Consider the following 18,990-nt stretch of genomic DNA (forward strand, 5'->3'; position numbering starts at 1 on the left):
CAATCAGGGAAACATTTCATTATTTAGCTGAATTAAGGAAGGATAAGTGAATAAATAATTAAATCTCAAAGAAACCCAACTGTTCCTTATGAAAGTAATAAAATCAAAATCAATGGGAATTTGTAATGTTCTATTTTAGAAGTTAGGTGACACTTTGGCCATAATGACCATGTGACAGGTTCAGAATTCTTCAGTGCTTTATGTGACACCTACTTTTGGCACCTTCCTTCCCGTTCTCCAAAGGTGACATTAGATTTCTATTTTCAAATCATTCGAAACACAAATTTTCATTTTTGCAAAGTAGACCTGATCATTCCACTAACATATACAATGTTAACAATAAGCTATTCCTTATGGGAGCTTCAAAACAGAAGTGAAATTTGAAGACTTTTGAGAAGGCTTGGAGTTCCCAGAAAGTCAATGGACTACGTCTGTTCAGACAGAGGATAAGAGACTCGAGAAGTGTTCATTGTAGTTTTCAAACAACCAAAGAGATAAAAAAATATGCCACAGTTTCATTTTCACTGAGAAAAGGTATAAAAAGGAAACGGTTTATACTAAGCGGAAAGAATTCAAACTACATGTCAATTAGCAAGAACTCCCTGCCTACAGAGAGACACAGTAAGTGGGACTACTTCTCTGGAGGCTTTTGAGGAAAAGCAAACAAGTTGACTTCGTGAATTGCTTAAAGGTAGATACAGATCCACGCACACACAAGTGATGCCCTTTCCTACACGAAGAGTCCCAAACTGCTATAGCATTTTTATGAGTACTTTCGCTTTTATGCTTAGAAAGTCCTTCACCCACCCCAACATCAGAGAAGTATCAACTATTTTAGATTTGTATTTTTAAAATTTAATTCTCTAATACGGCTGGAATTAATCCTGCTGAATAGTATGAGAAAGGTCTTAATTTTTTTCCCAAGTTTTGTCAATTATCCTAGTGATTACTAGTCTACTTATACATAATTTATGTTTTTAGTTACAGCCAGTGAATACCTAGGCATTTGCCTAAATTTCCATCTTTAAGAACTACCTAACTCACTTTATTCCAATAATCTTGACATAACAGTAGTCATTACATTTGGAGGTGATTCAGTATCTTTACCTTGGCCCATCTGCAACTTCAAAAGCTTGGGCCATAAGCCCTGGGCCCTGAGAGCAGACAGCGCCACCAGCAAGAACTTCAGACTAACGTGGGCAAGAGCTCTCTGTCTGGTCAAGTGCACCAAGTAGGCACTCTCTGAAAAAAGGAACTGTTTTCCCGTCAGGATTACCATGGGATAAGGACCCTGAGATAACCTGAAGCGCATGAGGGCAAAGAGGTTACAAAGCAAGATGGCACACAGCTCCAGAGGATCTCCTAGAAATCACTGTACAAAAGAACCAAAGAATGGAAAACCTAATCTTATGGATATTTCTAGGTTAAAAAACATAGGAGGAGATCTCAGCCTTTGAGTTACATGATCCAATGTATAACCAGTCTAGTGAATTTCAATGGCATTTTCTAAACTTTATATCTAGGAGAAAGCAAACAGCAAAGACCTATTGTGTCAGCCTTCCAGCCTGTTAGCACATAAACCAGGGGCCACGAACTCACCTGCCTATAGGAGCAGAAACCAAAAATATAAACTCTTATGTGAATTTCCAATTTCTTAAAGTTTGGCAATTAATTAAATTTTCTTTTTAAAACACACAAGTTAAACCAGATGTATTCATGAGCCAGATTTGGCCCATAGATCACCAGTCTAGGATCTCAGATATTAACATCATATAACACACAAGCCAGCCAATTTTCCAAAACACTATTCCCTGCTCCCATGCCCCTTTGTGCTTCCTTTCTGCCTTCTCTTTTCCTCAGTATGCCAACTTATTGCAAGCTACACAGCTCAGTGGATTCTAGGGTGCATATGAAGTGTGTGTAAAGGCTGCTATACTATCTCACTCACCCTATTCAAGAGTCAGCCGAACTCTGATCTTAATATAAGGAACTGCCATGTTGGAAATGAAGATTTATTACTAGTCACAGTTATGTTGTTAGGTCAGACTGCTGAGACGAAGTATAGTATAAATAAAGGGTAAGTCTTAAACCTCCAAAAATGTCTTTTTTTTTTTTCATTTTTTTCTTTAAGAACACTTCAATATCCTGCTTCACCTATCAATGACTGTTCTCAGGGTCACAGTTATGGCATAAAGCCAGAATTATTTCATGCAAGAAGCAAAGGAATAACCCTCAAAAGAAATTCATTAACTAAACTAAAAACGATTTCCATTGAAATTGCTGCAGAATTAGCTTCTACAACAAAGTAGACTGATTACCTACTTTAAAGCATTTTATCTAAGGGGATCCTATTCCAATCAAAGTAAGTCAAAAGGTTTAAGGAATGACTAATTCCTCCTGGGATTCAACCTATGTATCTAGTTTGCATAGACCTAGATATGATACACTTTCCCACAGATTCTAACAGGATTGCTATATTAGATAATCTTTGTTATTCATATAAACAAATTATGGTCCTCCATAACCTAGAAGACTTTCTTCTTTCACTATGTAAAGTTCTAAAAACTATGGTTTTCAATGCAGGGTGTCTGAAATATATTCACTTGAGAAGGACTGATCAGGGAAGGTTAATATATGTCACCATCTATACACATTAGTCTATTCTTGCTGACACCTAAGAATAATAAATTCTCCATTCTATCCATCCTTTTCCACCTCAAAGCCTCTGCTGAAAATATTTTAGCTGATGGCTGACTCTAACATCAATTTGGAAACACCCAGCTTTAATTCCTAGATGAGATCAAAATGAACAATTGGGGGTAGAACAGACCAGTGACATCACAAATGTAACTGATGCAAATTGGAACTCATACATTTTTAAACACCTTCCATTTGATTTCCTAGAAGCCAGTGCTCAAATGAGAATTTCTTCAGTCAGCTTCCACTAAGCTTCCAACTGACTCTACCCAGAAAGGCTCTCATTCAGATTCCACAGAGAAATCAAAAGCTTTACAGACAAGCAAAAGCTAAGAGAATTCAGCAGCACTAGACCAGCTTTGCAACAAATGCTAAAGGAACTTCTCTAAGTGGAAAAGAAAAGGCCACAACTAGAAACAAGAAAATAACAAACGGAAAAGCTCACTGGTAAAGGCAAACATACAGTAAAGGTTGGAAATCATCTGCACACAAATATGATATCAAAACCAGCAACTGCGAGAAGAAGAGAACACAAATGCAGGATATTGGAAATGCACTTGAAATTAAAAGACCAGCAACTTAAAACAATCTTGTTTATATATAGACTGCTATATCAAAACCTCATGACAACAACAAAGTGAAAATCTACAATAGATACACATAAGAAAGAAAAAGGATTCCAAACACAACACTAAAGTTAGTTATCAAATCACAAGAGAATAAAAGAAGAAGGGAAGAAAAAACACCTACAAAAACAAATCCAAAACAATTAACAAAATGGCAGTAAGAACATGCATATAAATAATTACCTTAAATGTAAATGGATTAAATGCTCCAACCAAAAGACATAGACTGGCTGAATGGATATAAAAGCAAGACCCATATATATCATGTCTACAGGAGAACCACTTCAGATCTAGAGACATACACACTGAAAGTGAGGGGATGGACAAAGGTATTCCATGCAAATGGAAATCAAAAGAAAGCTGGAGTAGCAATGCTCATATCAGACTGTAATAACAGACAAAGAAGGACACTACATAATGATCAAGGAATCAATCCAAGAAGAAGGTATAACAATTGTAAATATATATGCACCCAACAGAGGAGCACCTCAATATATAAGGCAAATACTAACCGTGGTAAAAGGAGAAATCAACAGTAACACAATAATAGTGGGGGACTTTAACACCAAACTTTCATCAATGGACCATCCAGATGGTCCATCCATTTCTATCAGATCATCCAGATAGAAAATCAATAAGGAAACACAGGCCTTAAATGACACATTAGACCAGAAGGACTTAATTGATATTTATAAAGCATTCCATCCAAAAGCAGCAGAATACACATTCTTCTCAAGTGCACATGGAACATTCTCCAGGACTGATCACATGCTGGGCCACAAAGCAAGCCTCAGTAAATTTAAGAAAACTAAAATCATATCAAGCAACTTTTCCAACCACAACACTATGAGATTAGAAATCAACCACAAAAAAAAAAAAGGTGAAAAACACAAATACATGGAGGCTAAACAATATGCTACTAAACAACCAATGCATCACTGAAGAAATCAAAAGGGGAAATCAAAAAATACCTAGAGACATATAAAAATGAAAACACGAAAATCCAAAATCTATGGGATACAGCAAAAGCAGTTCTAAGGGGGAAGTTCATAGCAATACAATCTTACATCAGGAAACAAGAAAAATCACAAATAAACAACCTAACCATGCACCTAAAGCAACTAGAGAAAGAACAAACAAAACCCACAGTTAGTAGAAGGAAAGAAATCATAAAGATCAGAGCAAAAATAAATGAAATACAAATGAAGAAAATAGAAAAGATCAATGAAACCAAAAGCTGGTTCTTTGTAAAGATAAAATTAACGAACCTTTAGCCAGACAGATTAAGAAAAAGAGGGAGAGGGCTCAAATCAATAAAATGAGAAATGAAAAAGGAGAAGTTACAATCGACACCACAGAAATACAAAGGATCATAAGAGACTACTACAAGCAACTATATACCAATAAAAAGGACAACCAAGAAGAAATGGACAAATTCTTAGAAAGGTACAATCTCCCAAGAGTGAGCCAGGAAGAAACAGAAAATATGAACAGACCTATCACAAGTACTGAAACTGAAACTGTGATAAAAAAAAACTCTCAACAGCAGGACAGGAATAAAGATGCAGACAGAGAGAATGGACTTGAGGACACAGGGAGGGGGAAGGGTAAGCTGGGACAAAGAGACAGAGTGGCATGGACATAATATACACTACCAAATGTAAAACAGATAGCTAGTGGGAAGCAGCCGCATAGCACAGAGAGGTCAGCTCGGTGCTTTGTGTCCACCTAGAAGGGTGGGATAGGGAGGGTGGGAGAGAGAAGCAAGAGGGAGGAGATATGGGGATGTATGTATATGTATAGCTGATTCACTTTGTTATACAGCAGAAACTAACACACCATTGTAAAGCAATTATACTCCAATAAAGATGTTAAAAAAAAAAAAACTCCCAACAAACAAAAGTCCAGGACCAGTTGGCTTCACAGGCAAATTCCATCGAACATTTAGAGAAGAGTTAACACCTACCCTTCTGAACTATTCCAAAACATTGCTGAGGAAGGAACACCCCCAAAATCATTCCATGAGGCTACCCTCACCCTGATACCAAAACCAGACAAAGATACCACACAAAAAGGAAATCACAGGCCAATATCATTGATTAACATAGATGCAAAAATCCTCAGCAAAATACTAGCAAACCAAATCCAACACTGCATTACAATGATCAAGTCGGATTTATCCCAGGGATGTAAAGATTTTTCAATATCTGCAAATCAATCAGTGTTATACACCACATCAACAAATTGAAGAATAAAAACCATATGATCATCTCAATAGATGCAGAAAAAGCTTTTGACAAAATTCAACACCCATTTATGATTTAAAAAAAAAAAAAACTCTCCAGAAAGTGGGCATAGAGGGAACCTACCTCAACATAATAAAGGCCATATATGACAAACCCACAGCCAACATCATTCTCAATGGTGAAAAATTGAAAGCATTTCCTCTAAGATCAGGAACGAGACAAGGATGTCCACTCTCACCATTATTCAAGATAGTTTTGGAAGTCCTAGCCACAGCAATCAGAGAGGAAAAAGAAATAAAAGGAATACAAATTGGAAAAGAAGAAGTAAAACTGTCACTGTTTGCAGATGACATGATACTATACATAGAGAATCCTAAAAATGCCACCAGAAAACTACTAGAGCTAATCAATGAATTGGGTAAAGTTGCAGGATACAAAATTAATGCACAGAAATCTGCTGCATTTCTATACACTAACTACGAATGATCAGAAAGAGAAATTAAAGAAACAATCCCATTTACCATTGCATCAAAAAGATGAAAATACCTAGGAATAAACCTACCTAAGGAGACAAAAGACCTGTACTCTGGAAACTGTAAGACACTGATGAAAGAAATCGAAGATGACACAAACAGATGGAAAGATATACCATGTTCCTGGATTGGAAGAACCAATATTGTCAAAATGACTATACTACCCAAGGTAATCTACAGATTCAGTGCAATCCCTATCTAATTACAAGTGGCATTTTTTCACAGAACTAGAACAAAAACTTTCACAATTTGTATGGAAACACAAAAGACCACCAATAGCCAAAGCAATCTTGAGAATGGAAAACGGAGCTGGAGGAATCAGGCTCCCTGACTTCAAACTATACTACAAAGCTACAGTAATCAAGACAGTATGGTATTGGCAGAAAAACAGAAATATAGATCAATGAAACAGGATAGAAAGCCAAGAAATAAACCCACGTACCTATGGTTATTTAATCTATGACAAAGGAGGCAAGACTATACACTGGAGAAAAGACAGTCTCTTCAATAAGTGGTACTGGGAAAACTGGACAGCTACATGTAAAAAAATGAAATTAGAACATTCTTTAACACCAAACACAAAAATAAACTCAAAATGAATTAAAGACCTAAATGTAAGGCCAGATACTATAAAACTCTTAGAGGAAAACATAGGCAGAACACTCTTTGACATAAATCACAGAAAGATCTTTTTTGATCCATCTCCTAGAGTAATGGAAATAAAAACAAAAACAAATGGGACCTAATTAAACTTAAAAGCTTTTGCACAGCAAAGGAAACCATAAACAAGATGAAAAGACAATCCACAGAATGACAGAAAATATTTGCAAATGATACGACCAACAAGCAATTAATCTCCAAAATTTACAAACAGCTCATGTGGCTCAATATTAAAAAAAAACAAAAACACAATCAAAAAATGGGCAGAAGACCTAAATAGACATTTCTCCAAAGAAGATACAGGTGGCAAGAGGCATACGAACAGATAATCAACATCACTAATTATTAGAGAAATGCAAATCAAAACTACAATGAGATATCACCTCACACCAGTCAGAATGGCCATCATCAAAAAATCTACAAACAATAAATGCTGGAGAGGGTGTGGAGAAAAGGGAACCCTCCTACACTGTTGGTGGGAATGTAAATTGATACAGCCACTGTGGAGAACAGTATGGAGATTCCTTAAGAAAGTAAAAATAGACTTACCTCACGATTCAACAATTCCACTCCTGGGCATATATCCAGAACAAAACATAGATCAAAGGGATACATGCACCCCAATGTTCCTGCAGCGCTGTTTACAACAGCCAAGACATGGAAGCAACCTAAATGTCCACCAACAGATGAATGGATAAAGAAGTGGTACATATGTACAAAAGAATATTACTCAGCCATCAAAATAAATGAAATAATGTCATTTGCAGCAACATGGATGGACCTGGAGATTATCATACTAAGTGAAGTAAGTCAGACAGAGAAAGACAAATAACATATGATATCGCTTATATGTGGAATCTAAAAAAATTGATACAAATGAACTTATTACAAAACAGAAACAGACTCACAGACTTAGAGAATGAACTTATGGTTACCAGAGGGGAAGGTTGGGAGGGAGGGATAGATAGGGAGTTTGGGATTGACATGTACACACTGCTATATTTAAAATAGATAACCAACAAGGATCTACTGTACGGCACAGGGAACTCTGCTCTGTACTCTGTAATAACCTAAATGGGAAAAAGAATAGATACATGTATAACTGAATCACTTTGCTGTTCACCTGAAACTAACACAACATTGTTAATCAACTATACTCCAATAAAAAATTAAAATTTTTTAAAAATTGGAATTTGTTTTTTTTTAAGTTCCAAGTTCTTTTGTTTCTAAATTCTACCGTAAAACATTATGAAAATGGAAAATGAGAAGAAAATCTAAGTGGTTTTTAATCCTGTCTTTAGAATTTGTCTTTTACCAGTCACATAATGGCATTAAGTGGCTATAATGAGAATCTACACAATTAGTCTTTATGCATCTTAAATAACAGCAAGTAGTCATCATTAGGCATGATATTGACAAGGACATAAACCCCCAATTCTCCTTGGTGGAAAACAAAATACCAAGAAGACCCAGTGGTCTCAAAACACAGTACTAGGTCTAATCCCTTCATCTGTTCTCAATATTGCTCTCTCTGAGAACAAACTCACTCTTATGTACATGATTTATAATTGTTCCATTTTGCTTCTTATTATCAGAAATCTTATGAAATCTTAAAATTGAAGTATTGTGCTAAGAGATCAGGTACATTATTCACATATTGCTGATACTTTATTTTGTTAGGATACTATGGCTGCGTCCCTACTTTCCGACAAGAAAATAAGATAGTAGAAAGGGAAGAGACGGGGAAGGAGGAATGGGAAGGCGAAGACTGCTAAGCCCACAACACTCAAAACCAAGAGGATGCTAATTCCTACAAATTTACATAACAGAGTATGATACCCACACAGTGATTTGGTCACTAAAGCAAACTTTTGGACAAGAAAACAATAGTATTTATTATTTTTTTTTAATTTATTTATTTATTTATTCATTTCTGGCTGTGTTGGGTCTTCGTTTCTGTGCGAGGGCCCTCTCCAGTTGCGGCCAGCGGGGGCCACTCTTCATCGCGGTGCGCGGGCCTCTCACTATCGCGGCCTCTCCTGTTGCGGAGCACAGGCTCCAGACGCGCAGGCTCAGCAGTTTGTGGCTCACGGGCCCAGTCGCTCCACGGCACGTGGGATCCTCCCAGACCAGGGCTCGAACCCATGTCCCCTGCATTAGCAGGCAGACTCCCAACCACTGCGCCACCAGGGAAGCCCAACAATAGTATTTATTGAACAATCACAACATCAACAGAAAAATCTGATTCCCAAGAAGAAAGGAACAATATCAGAAAAACCTATACCAATAATATTGATTTCTTTTTCCTTTTTACCATGTTTCTTTGACAGTGTAAATTCTGAAATATAAATCTATGTGAGAAGTAGCAACAAGTTTTAGAGAACAGTAGTTACTATATTTTACATGTCACAGATAACAAATAGTCCTACAAAAACCTGTTACTTCTATAAAAAGAAATAAGATTTCTATATGAAAATATCTCTCTCACACTTGACTATTCATGAAGTCATATCCAGAGTAGTAGATTTACTCATGAAGAGTAAATGTCAAATTTACATTCTTCTCTACCAATAAAGTCATACTTTTTTGTACAGAAATGACATAGAACATATTACTCCTCCCTAAGAAATAAAAACTATTGGTCCTTGTTTAGGTTACATAACAGAGCTTAACTATTTTCTTTTCCTCCTTTATAGAGCAGGACTCCAACTAGGCAAGAATCCCATCTGTTTTTATTTCAAAAAAAGCTATGGAAGTCTCAAGATAGTGAAAAATGAAATGATTCCATATCAGTAGTGAAGATATACGCTCATTATATTCCAACTTACCTAATACACTGACAAAGGCGTCAAAAAGCTGAAACGTAAGCAAAGGCTCTTTCAGGTGACCATAGTAATCAGCTATAGTTTTAAAGACATCTTTTTCAAATCCTAAATACATAGGCTGCTTCAAATCTGAACAATTAGGCCCTGTTAAAAAAGGGAAAGAGAAAGAAAGAGAAACATTAATGGGGCAATCATCTCTAAGTATTAGTCTCTGTGCATAGGTGTGGTGTGTACAGATACTTAAGATCAGAAAAGTTTTCAAGGAGAAAACTGATATTATATATTCTGCTTATATAAATATACTTTATGTCTAAATTGAAATCTATTATAAAACAATGAGGAAAGTCACTGGCTTACTTCCATTTACAAAGAAACCGACTCTTTCTTTTATGACGTTCTGAAAGACATTTTTATTAAATGTAAACAGTGATAATTCTCTTTGAAATAGTCAATATTTCTCCTAGTCTTTTTTCGCCACGTGGAATATGGGATCTTAGTTCCCCGACCAGGGATGGAACCCACACTCCCTGCAGTGGAAGCACGCAGTCCTAACCACTGGACCGCCAGGGAAGTCCAGATATTTTCCTAGTCTTGACACAGTTAACCAACATAGTAATTACCTCATATATGTAATAGATAAGCTATAAAGCAATTTTTAAAGCTTTTTATTATTTCATCATTGCTATATTATAAAATTCAAGAATCAGAGTTGAGTGAAATAATTGCTGCCTCTAAACTATTTTAGACTAATAAGAATGTATGGACAGACTCTGGGAGGGCTCACGCCAAGGAGTACTTCTCAGAACTTCTGCTGCCAGTGTCCTTGTCCCCACGGTGAGCCACAGCCCCCCACCCCTGCCTCTGTAGGAGACCCTCCAACACTAGCAGGTGCTGTGAACCTGGTAGAAAAGAAGAGACATGTAGAGCAATTATCACAACACAGTACGGTCTGTGCCATCATCTTAAAGGTGGGCTGTCAGTGCTGGGCCTAGGAGGCTCCCTCCTGATCCCTGACTGCAAAAGAGCTCAGCTTGGTGCAGAAGACAATATATACCTCTAAGCCTTGGCGTCTTTCTCTCTCTGGTCTGACGGTGCTCAGTCCTGGCGAAAGAGCCGTGTGGATGAAAGGCTCTTGGTGCTCCAGCCAGGCATCAGGGCTGTGCCTCTGAGGTGGGAGAGCCAACTTCAGGACACTGGTCCACAAGAGACCTCCCAGCTCCACGTAATACCAAAAGACGAAAATCTCCCAGAGATCTCCATCTCAACACCAAGACCCAGCTTCACTCAACGACCAGCAAGCTATAGTGCTGGACACCCTATGCCAAACAACTAGCAAGACAGGAACACAGCCCCATCCGTTAGCAGAGAGGCTGCCTAAAATCATAATAAGGCCAGAGATACCCCAAAACACACCACCAGACGTGGACCTGCCCACCAGAAAGACAAGATCCAGCCTCATCCACCAGAACATGGGCACTAGTCCCCTCCACCAGGAAGCCTACACAACCCACTGAACCAACCTTAGCCACTGCGGACAGACATCAAAAACAACAGGAACTATGAACCTGCAGCCTGCGAAAAGGAGACCCCAAACACAGTAAGTTAAACAAAATGAGAAGACAGAAAAACACACAGCAGATGAAGGAGCAGGGTCAAAACACACCAGACCTAACAAATGAAGAGGAAATAGGCAGTCTACCTGAAAAACAATTCAGAGTAATGATAGTAAGGATGATCCAAAATCTTGGAAATAGAATAGACAAAATGCAAGAAACATTTAACAAGGACCTAGAAGAACTAAAGAGGAACCAAGCAACGATGAAAAACACAATAAATGAAATTAAAAATACTCTAGAAGGGATCAATAGCAGAATAACTGAGGCAGAAGAACGGATAAGTGACCTGGAAGATAAAATACTGGAAATAACTACTGCAGAGCAGAATAAAGAAAAAAGAATGAAAAGAACTGAGGACAGTCTCAGAGACCTCTGGGACAACATTAAATGCACCAACATTCGAATTATAGGGATCCCAGAAGAAGAAGAGAAAAAGAAAGGGACTGAGAAAATATTTGAAGAGATTATAGTTGAAAACTTCCCTAATATGGGAAAGGAAATAGTTAATCAAGTCCAGGAAGCACAGAGAGTCCAAGGAGACTCCTAGGATAAATCCAAGGAGAAACACGCCAAGACACATATGAATCAAACTATCAAAAATTAAATATAAAGAAAACATATGAAAAGCAGCAAGGGAAAAACAACAAATAACACACAAGAGAATCCCCATAAGGTTAACAGCTGATCTTTCAGCAGAAACTCTGCAAGCCAGAAGGGAGTGGCAGAACATATTTAAAGTGATGAAGGAGAAAAACCTACAACCAAGATTACTCTACCCAGCAAGGATCTCATTCAGATTTGATGGAGAAATTAAAACCTTTACAGACAAGCAAAAGCTGAGAGAGTTCAGCACCACCAAACCAGCTTTACAACAAACGCTAAAGAAACTTCTCTAGGAAAGAAACACAAGAGAATGAAAACACCTACAATAACAAACCCAAAACATTTAAGAAAATGGGAATATGAACATACATATCAATAATTACCTTAAATGTAAATGAATTAAATGCTCCCACCAAAAGACACAGACTGGCTGAATGGATACAAAAACAAGACCCGTATATATGCTGTCTACAAGAGACCCATTTCAGACCTAGGGACACATACAGACTGAAATATTGCAGAGGGAGGAACACTCCCAAACTCATCCTACGAGGCCACCATCACCCTGATACCAAAACCAGACAAAGATGTCACAAAGAAAGAAAACTACAAGCCAATATCACTGATGAACATAGATGCAAAAATCCTCAACAAAATACTAGCAAACAGAATCCAACAGCATATTAAAAGGATCATACACCATGATCAAGTGGGGTTTATTCCAGGAATGCAAGGATTCTTCAATATACGCAAATCAATCAACATGATACACCACATTAACAAACTGAAGGAGAAAAACCATATGATCATCTCAATAGATGCAGAGAAAGCTTTCGACAAAATTCAACACCCATTTATGATAAAAGCCCTGCAGAATGTAGGCATAGAGGGAACTTTCCTCAACATAATGAAGGCCATATATGACAAACCCACAGCCAACATCGTCCTCAATGGTGAAAAACTGAAACCATTTCCACTAAGATCAGGAACAAGACAAGGTTGCCCACTCTCACCACTATTATTCAACATAATTTTGGAAGTGTTAGCCACAGCAATCAGAGAAGACAAAGAAATAAAAGGAATACAAATTGGAAAAGAAGTAAAGCTGTCACTGTTTGCAGATGACATGATACTATACATAGAGAATCTTAAAGATGCTACCAGAAAACTACTAGAGCTAATCAATGAATTTGGTAAAGTAGCAGGATACAAAATTAATGCACAGAAATCTCTTGCATTCCTATACACTAATGATGAAAAATCTGAAAGTGAAATTAAGAAAACACTCCCATTTACCATTGCAACAAAAAGAATAAAATATCTAGGAATAAACCTACCTAAGGAGACAAAGGACCTGTATGCAGAAAATTATAAGACACTGATGAAAGAAATTAAAGATGATACAAACAGATGGAGAGATATACCATGTTCTTGGATTGGAAGAATCAACATTGTGAAAATGACGCTACTACCCAAAGCAATCTACAGATTCAATGCAATCCCTATCAAACTACCACTGGCATTTTTCACAGAACTAGAACAAAAAATTTCACAATTTGTATGGAAACACAAAAGACCCTGACTAGCCAAAGCAATCTTGAGAACGAAAAACAGAGCTGGAGGAATCAGGCTCCTGGACTTCAGACTATACTACAAAGCTACAGTAATCAAGACAGTATGGTACTGGCACAAAAACAGAAACATAGATCAATGGAACAGGATAGAAAGCCCAGAGATAAACCCACGCACATATGGTCACCTTATCTTTGATAAAGGAGGCAAGCATATACAGTGGAGAAAAGAGAGCCTCTTCAATAAGTGGTGCTGGGAAAACTGGACAGCTACATGTAAAAGAATGAAATTAGAACACTCCCTAACACCATACACAAAAATAAACTCAAAATGGATTAAAGACCTAAATGTAAGGCCAGACAGTATAAAACTCTTAGAGGAAAACATAGGCAGAACACTCTATGACATAAATCACAGCAAGATCCTTTTTGATCCAGCTCCTAGAGAAATGGAAATAAAAACAAAAATAAACAAATGGGACCTAATGAAACTTAAAAGCTTTTGCACAGCAAAGGAAACCATAAACAAGACCAAACGACAACCCTCAGAATGGGAGAAAATATTTGCAAATGAAGTAACTGACAAAGGATTAATCTCCAAGATTTACAAGCAGCTCATGCAGTTCAATAACAAAAAAACAAACAACCCAATCCAAAAATGGGCAGAAGACCTAAATAGACATTTCTCCAAAGAAGATATACAGATTGCCAATAAACACATGAAAGAATGCTCAACATCATTAATCATTAGAGAAATGCAAATCAAAACTACAATGAGATATCATCTCACACCAGTCAGAGTGGCCATCATCAAAAAATCTACAAACAATAAATGCTGGAGAGGGTGTGGAGAAAAGGGAACACTCTTGCACTGTTGGTGGGAATGTAAATTGATACAGCCACCATGGAGAACAGTATGGAGGTTCCTTAAAAAACTAAAAATAGAACTACCATACGACCCAGCAATCCCACTACTGGGCATATACCCTGAGAAAACCATAATTCAAAAAGAGTCATGTACCAAAATGTTCATTGCAGCTCTATTTACAATAGCCAGGACATGGAAGCAACCTAAATGTCCATCATCGGATGAATGGATAAAGAAGATGTGGCACATATATACAATGGAATATTACTCAGCCATGAAAAGAAATGAAATGGAGTTATTTGTAGTGTGGTGGATGGAGTTTAGAGTCTGTCATACAGAGTGAAGTAAGTCAGAAAGAGAAAAACAAATACAGTATGCTAACACATATATATGGAATCTAAGGGGGAAAAAAAAAGGTCATAAAGAACCTAGTGGCAAGACGGGAATAAAGACACAGACCTACTAGAGAATGGACTTGAGGATAGGGGAGGGGGAAGGGTAAGATGTGACAAAGTGAGAGAGTGGCATGGACATATATACACTACCAAACGTAAAAAAATAGCTAGTGGGAAGCAGCCGCAGAGCACAGGGAGATCAGCTCGGTGCTTTGTGACCACCTAGAGGGGTGGGATAGGGAGGGTGGGAGGGAGAGAGATGCAAGAGGGAAGAGATATGGGAACATATGTATATGTATAACTGATTCACTTTGTTATAAAGCAGAAACTAACACACCATTGTAAAGCAATTATACTCCAATAAAGATGTTAAAAAAAAAAAAAAGAATGTATACTCTTTTTCCTAAAGATATTCTGAAAAGGAGATTTTACATTGTGTCTTAAATTCATTCTGATTACAAAACTCTCCATTTGATCACCAACCATCAAAAGATAGTTTATAAAAAAATTTTTTTTTTAAATTTTAAAGCTGCTCAAACAAAGACTATGGGAGACTGGATAAAATGACCTCTAAATTCCTATTGAATTCTTTGATCTAAGAGTCTAGGTTTTATTTCCCCAGCAATGCTTTTGAGTGATTAGTGGCATTGAATGAATTTTTATTAAACAAAATTATAATAGAAAATAACACCAAAGCAGAAACAAACTGATGTTTCTGCTAAAAACAAGTTTAAAAATAAAAAAGATAGTTTATCAAGCAGAGTCATATTGCAAAGTAACTCTAAGAAACCTGGAACAACCTAGGAACCAAGAAGCCTGGAACAAGTGAGGCAGAGATCCCCTTGTATCAGGGACCAAAGAGGAACAAGAAACTCTTAGCTCTCTACAGAGCTGGCAGCAAACGCCCCCAACAATCGGTACACAGATGGCAAGATTTACATCGCCAAGTGGAGAGAAGAACTGGATCTGCCCATGCCTGAGGGAAATGGTAAGTGGTTCACGAGGAGCTGCTTGGCCAGCCTTGTCTATTTCCATCACAGTGTGGAAGAAAGGGACGCAAATGGATTGGCCAGTTCTGGGCCAGCAGAACACAAGACTAACAACTGTACCGGAACGGATCTCTACTCTCAGGACAGCCGGAGAAGCCAGTAAAAATTGAAAGGAAATTCTTCCTACAGCATCACTGTAACTAAAGAGAAAGTATCAAACAAAAAGAACAGTTAAGTATTGTGGGCCTTCACATTTCAAGGCCATTGGGACATTGTGGAAACGGCTTTTTGTTGGTCTCCTTTAAAATTCTCTTACCTTTCAGTGTTCTAAAATTAACTAAAATGATGAAAATTATTAAATATCTATATGTGTGGTACCTTGTTAACCTAGCAGCAAACATAGCCATTTTTACTTGCTTCCTCCTCTATAATATCCCAAGCTTAGTCACTTGAAATAGTGGGATATGTCTCAGCAAGCAATACATATTGCCTTGAATTACTCCCTCCCAGGATAATATGCAGTTCATTCTAAGCGGTTGTACCCCCTTGTGAACACTTCATCATTCTTGATAAAAATATGCAAAAACAAACCAAAAAAAGGTTTCCCTAAAAATGCCAGTGCATGGCAAGCCCTATGAGAGGAGGCCATAGTTCTAAGATCTTTCGTTTCTCTATCATGTTGAATTTCAGAATATTTTTTAATCTAGTTTTTATAAATGTTATTCCTGAAAGACTTTGCAAAAGAACTGTTTACATCCACTTTTTATTGAATTCTTGCAATCTACGTGCACAAGGAAGAAAAACAGTTAACCTGGTTTTGTATTTATTTAGCATCAGTCCCTCATTCTGTGGCCCACCATGAGGCTGGCCAACAACGAAAGCACCCAGGCCGATGGTCTGCAATAAATGCAGATGGGCCCAAAGGGAAGAGATGAGCAGTAAACCTACAGAAAAAGAGGCACAGGGCCTTCAAAATCTCATATAATCAGCCTGTCCTTTCTGTTCCCTATGAGAGGACTATAATGGGAACCTAGACTCGTTAAGGATAAGAAGGATAAGGAACAGACCAGGACTTTGAGAAGACTCAAAGTAAATTTGGGGAGGCCAATGAGAATTTGGAAAAATTAATAATTTTATACAACTATTCAAAAGGCTGACCTCGCCCTTCGGCCACCTTTTTTTCTTTGACATGTAAACAAGCACGTTTACGGATGTACCAACCATCTGCGAAGCACTGCACTTGATGCGTGTGAGAGGCGTCCCTGTTCCCAAGAATTTCCACCTAACGTAACATTAATGTGGAGAACATTACTAAGTCGATCCTCACATCTTTCCTCTCCACTGATAATTCCAGTTATTCTAACCTTTCTGCAGAAGCTTTGTGGCATTATGTATAAATCTTGCTTGAGGGAAAATTATACTCTTCATTACATTTTGATCACCACTGAGAATTCAACATCATAACCACACCTTAATATTCACTTTACAACGTAGTATAGCCTAGACTTGTTAGACTGGCTTCCTCTGTTCATTTCCAGTTGATCAACTTCCAAAATCCTTGGTTTTCCAAAAATTCATAAATGGGTCATTTAACCCATTTATACCTTCTCTTTTGTCATTCCGGCCAAAGATATAATTTAATTTACTTCAAATGACTGAGCAAGAATAAAAAGCACTCCCCCAAACTAAAAACCAAAGGACTCTACATCTCAGAGGGGTTCCAAAACATGAACCAAAAACCTATGAAAATCTTAATAGTTAAACACAGAGAACTTTGGGCTTCTCATAAACTAACACTGCTATTTATATTTAGGATGATAGTATATAATCATTTTCTACATATTACCACTGAGATCACCCACAGTGAGCTGAACAGTTATTTTAGTTTCATTCTATAATCAAACAAAACTAACTTCAGTGAAATTAATAATTCAGAGCCTACTAATTCAAGAATTTATACACGTATCTCTGTACATGCTAGCCTTACCCAAAAGGGAAGAAAGAAACCACCTCTCTGAGGTGATCTTTGAGACTCAAAAGACCCTACAGAACAAATATCACCATTATTAGTCAGCTAAAATAACTAGAATTCTTCTCATTAAAATCACTTGTTTGGATTAAGCCATTAACCATTAGAATCCCTTCTTTGGGTTAAGCCTTCTGAAAATCCCAGAAAAATAGTAGTGTTAATGAGATACCATAATAACTCATTTCTTCACAGTGCCTATGATATCCAGGGAAGGAGATTTCATATGCCTATGAAAAACTTCAGAGGGACCGCCTTGGTCCAGGCCCCCTCATTTTACAGCCAAATTGCTGAAACGGCCTTTTCTGTTTCTCTGCATACATGTTCTTCTCCTTCCAAACCATGCTGCATACCAATTAGATTAGTTTTCTAAAACATTTCTCTCCAACTTAAACCAACGCCCTATAAAAGACCAATGGGAAACAGGATCTGCTGAGTAAACTGATGAGGTAAATATAAGGCATACTTAGGAATACATGTTTTAGGAATAAAAATTTAGGTTTTAGGAATAAAAACCTATAAACTGTTAACAGGCATTTATCTATTACAATATTGCATTCAATATTACTAATTATTCTTTCCTGTGATGAAGCATTCAGAAGAAGCAGTATGGACCTTATCTGTAGTGTGATTATATCCACAAGAAAATGAAAGCACAAAACCCCTTTAAAAATGCCCTGTAACTCAGCCCTTTCACTAAGTCACAAATTTATCATTAAAAGCACAGTAATCCCCAAACAATTAACTGCCAGTCTCAAAGGTCTCAAATCAATGTTCAGGGCATTGAGCAAAAAAATTTTCTAATTTAGGGCACTAATTTCTGTTAATTTCATAAAAATGGCAGGTACTTAGTACTTACAATTTGCCAAACACTTCATAGCTGACAGTACCCAGTGAGGAAGTTCTTCTGCAGAAAAAGGAAAATAAAAAGATGTTTTATTCAATTGCATATAACTCAAGGGATTATATACACACTTGGTATCATAAGAATGATACTTGCCCAAGTAATATGAAACATACCTGCTAATCACAAACCACCTGCTTATGTATCAGAACATTTAAAAGATAATTTTTCCTTAGCAGCGATGTTACAGCACGTGATTATATAAACCATAACTATAAATTTCTCTAAAGACAAGATGCACTCGTATAAGTTTTAGGGAAAAGAAGAAATTTGATAGTTTGTTCCAAAGAAACACACTAACAAACAAATCAATTATCCTAAGAATTTTAGAAAGAGAAGAAAAAAACATAAAAAGCAAAAGTATGTCATCAAATGCATTTATGAAACCAGTTCACCAGACACCTTAAAAAAAAAAAAGTTAAACTCTGTAT

General features: G+C 37.1%; 1 protein-coding gene across 2 annotated transcripts in view; it reads right to left on the reverse strand.

The window, feature by feature from the left end:
- The window catches only part of DEPDC1B (DEP domain containing 1B), a 117,253-nt gene that overhangs the window by 42,257 nt on the left and 56,006 nt on the right, over positions 1-18,990 (reverse strand). For both annotated transcript variants that reach the window (XM_007176072.3, XM_057540852.1), the window contains exons 6-7: positions 18,515-18,562; positions 9,591-9,731 (exon numbers count right to left, since the gene is read on the reverse strand). In XM_007176072.3, the coding sequence (XP_007176134.2) occupies positions 9,591-9,731; positions 18,515-18,562 (189 nt within the window). The remainder of the gene's footprint in view (positions 1-9,590; positions 9,732-18,514; positions 18,563-18,990) is intronic.

Source organism: Balaenoptera acutorostrata, chromosome 2, assembly GCF_949987535.1.
Source record: "Balaenoptera acutorostrata chromosome 2, mBalAcu1.1, whole genome shotgun sequence".
NCBI lineage: Eukaryota > Metazoa > Chordata > Mammalia > Artiodactyla > Balaenopteridae > Balaenoptera > Balaenoptera acutorostrata.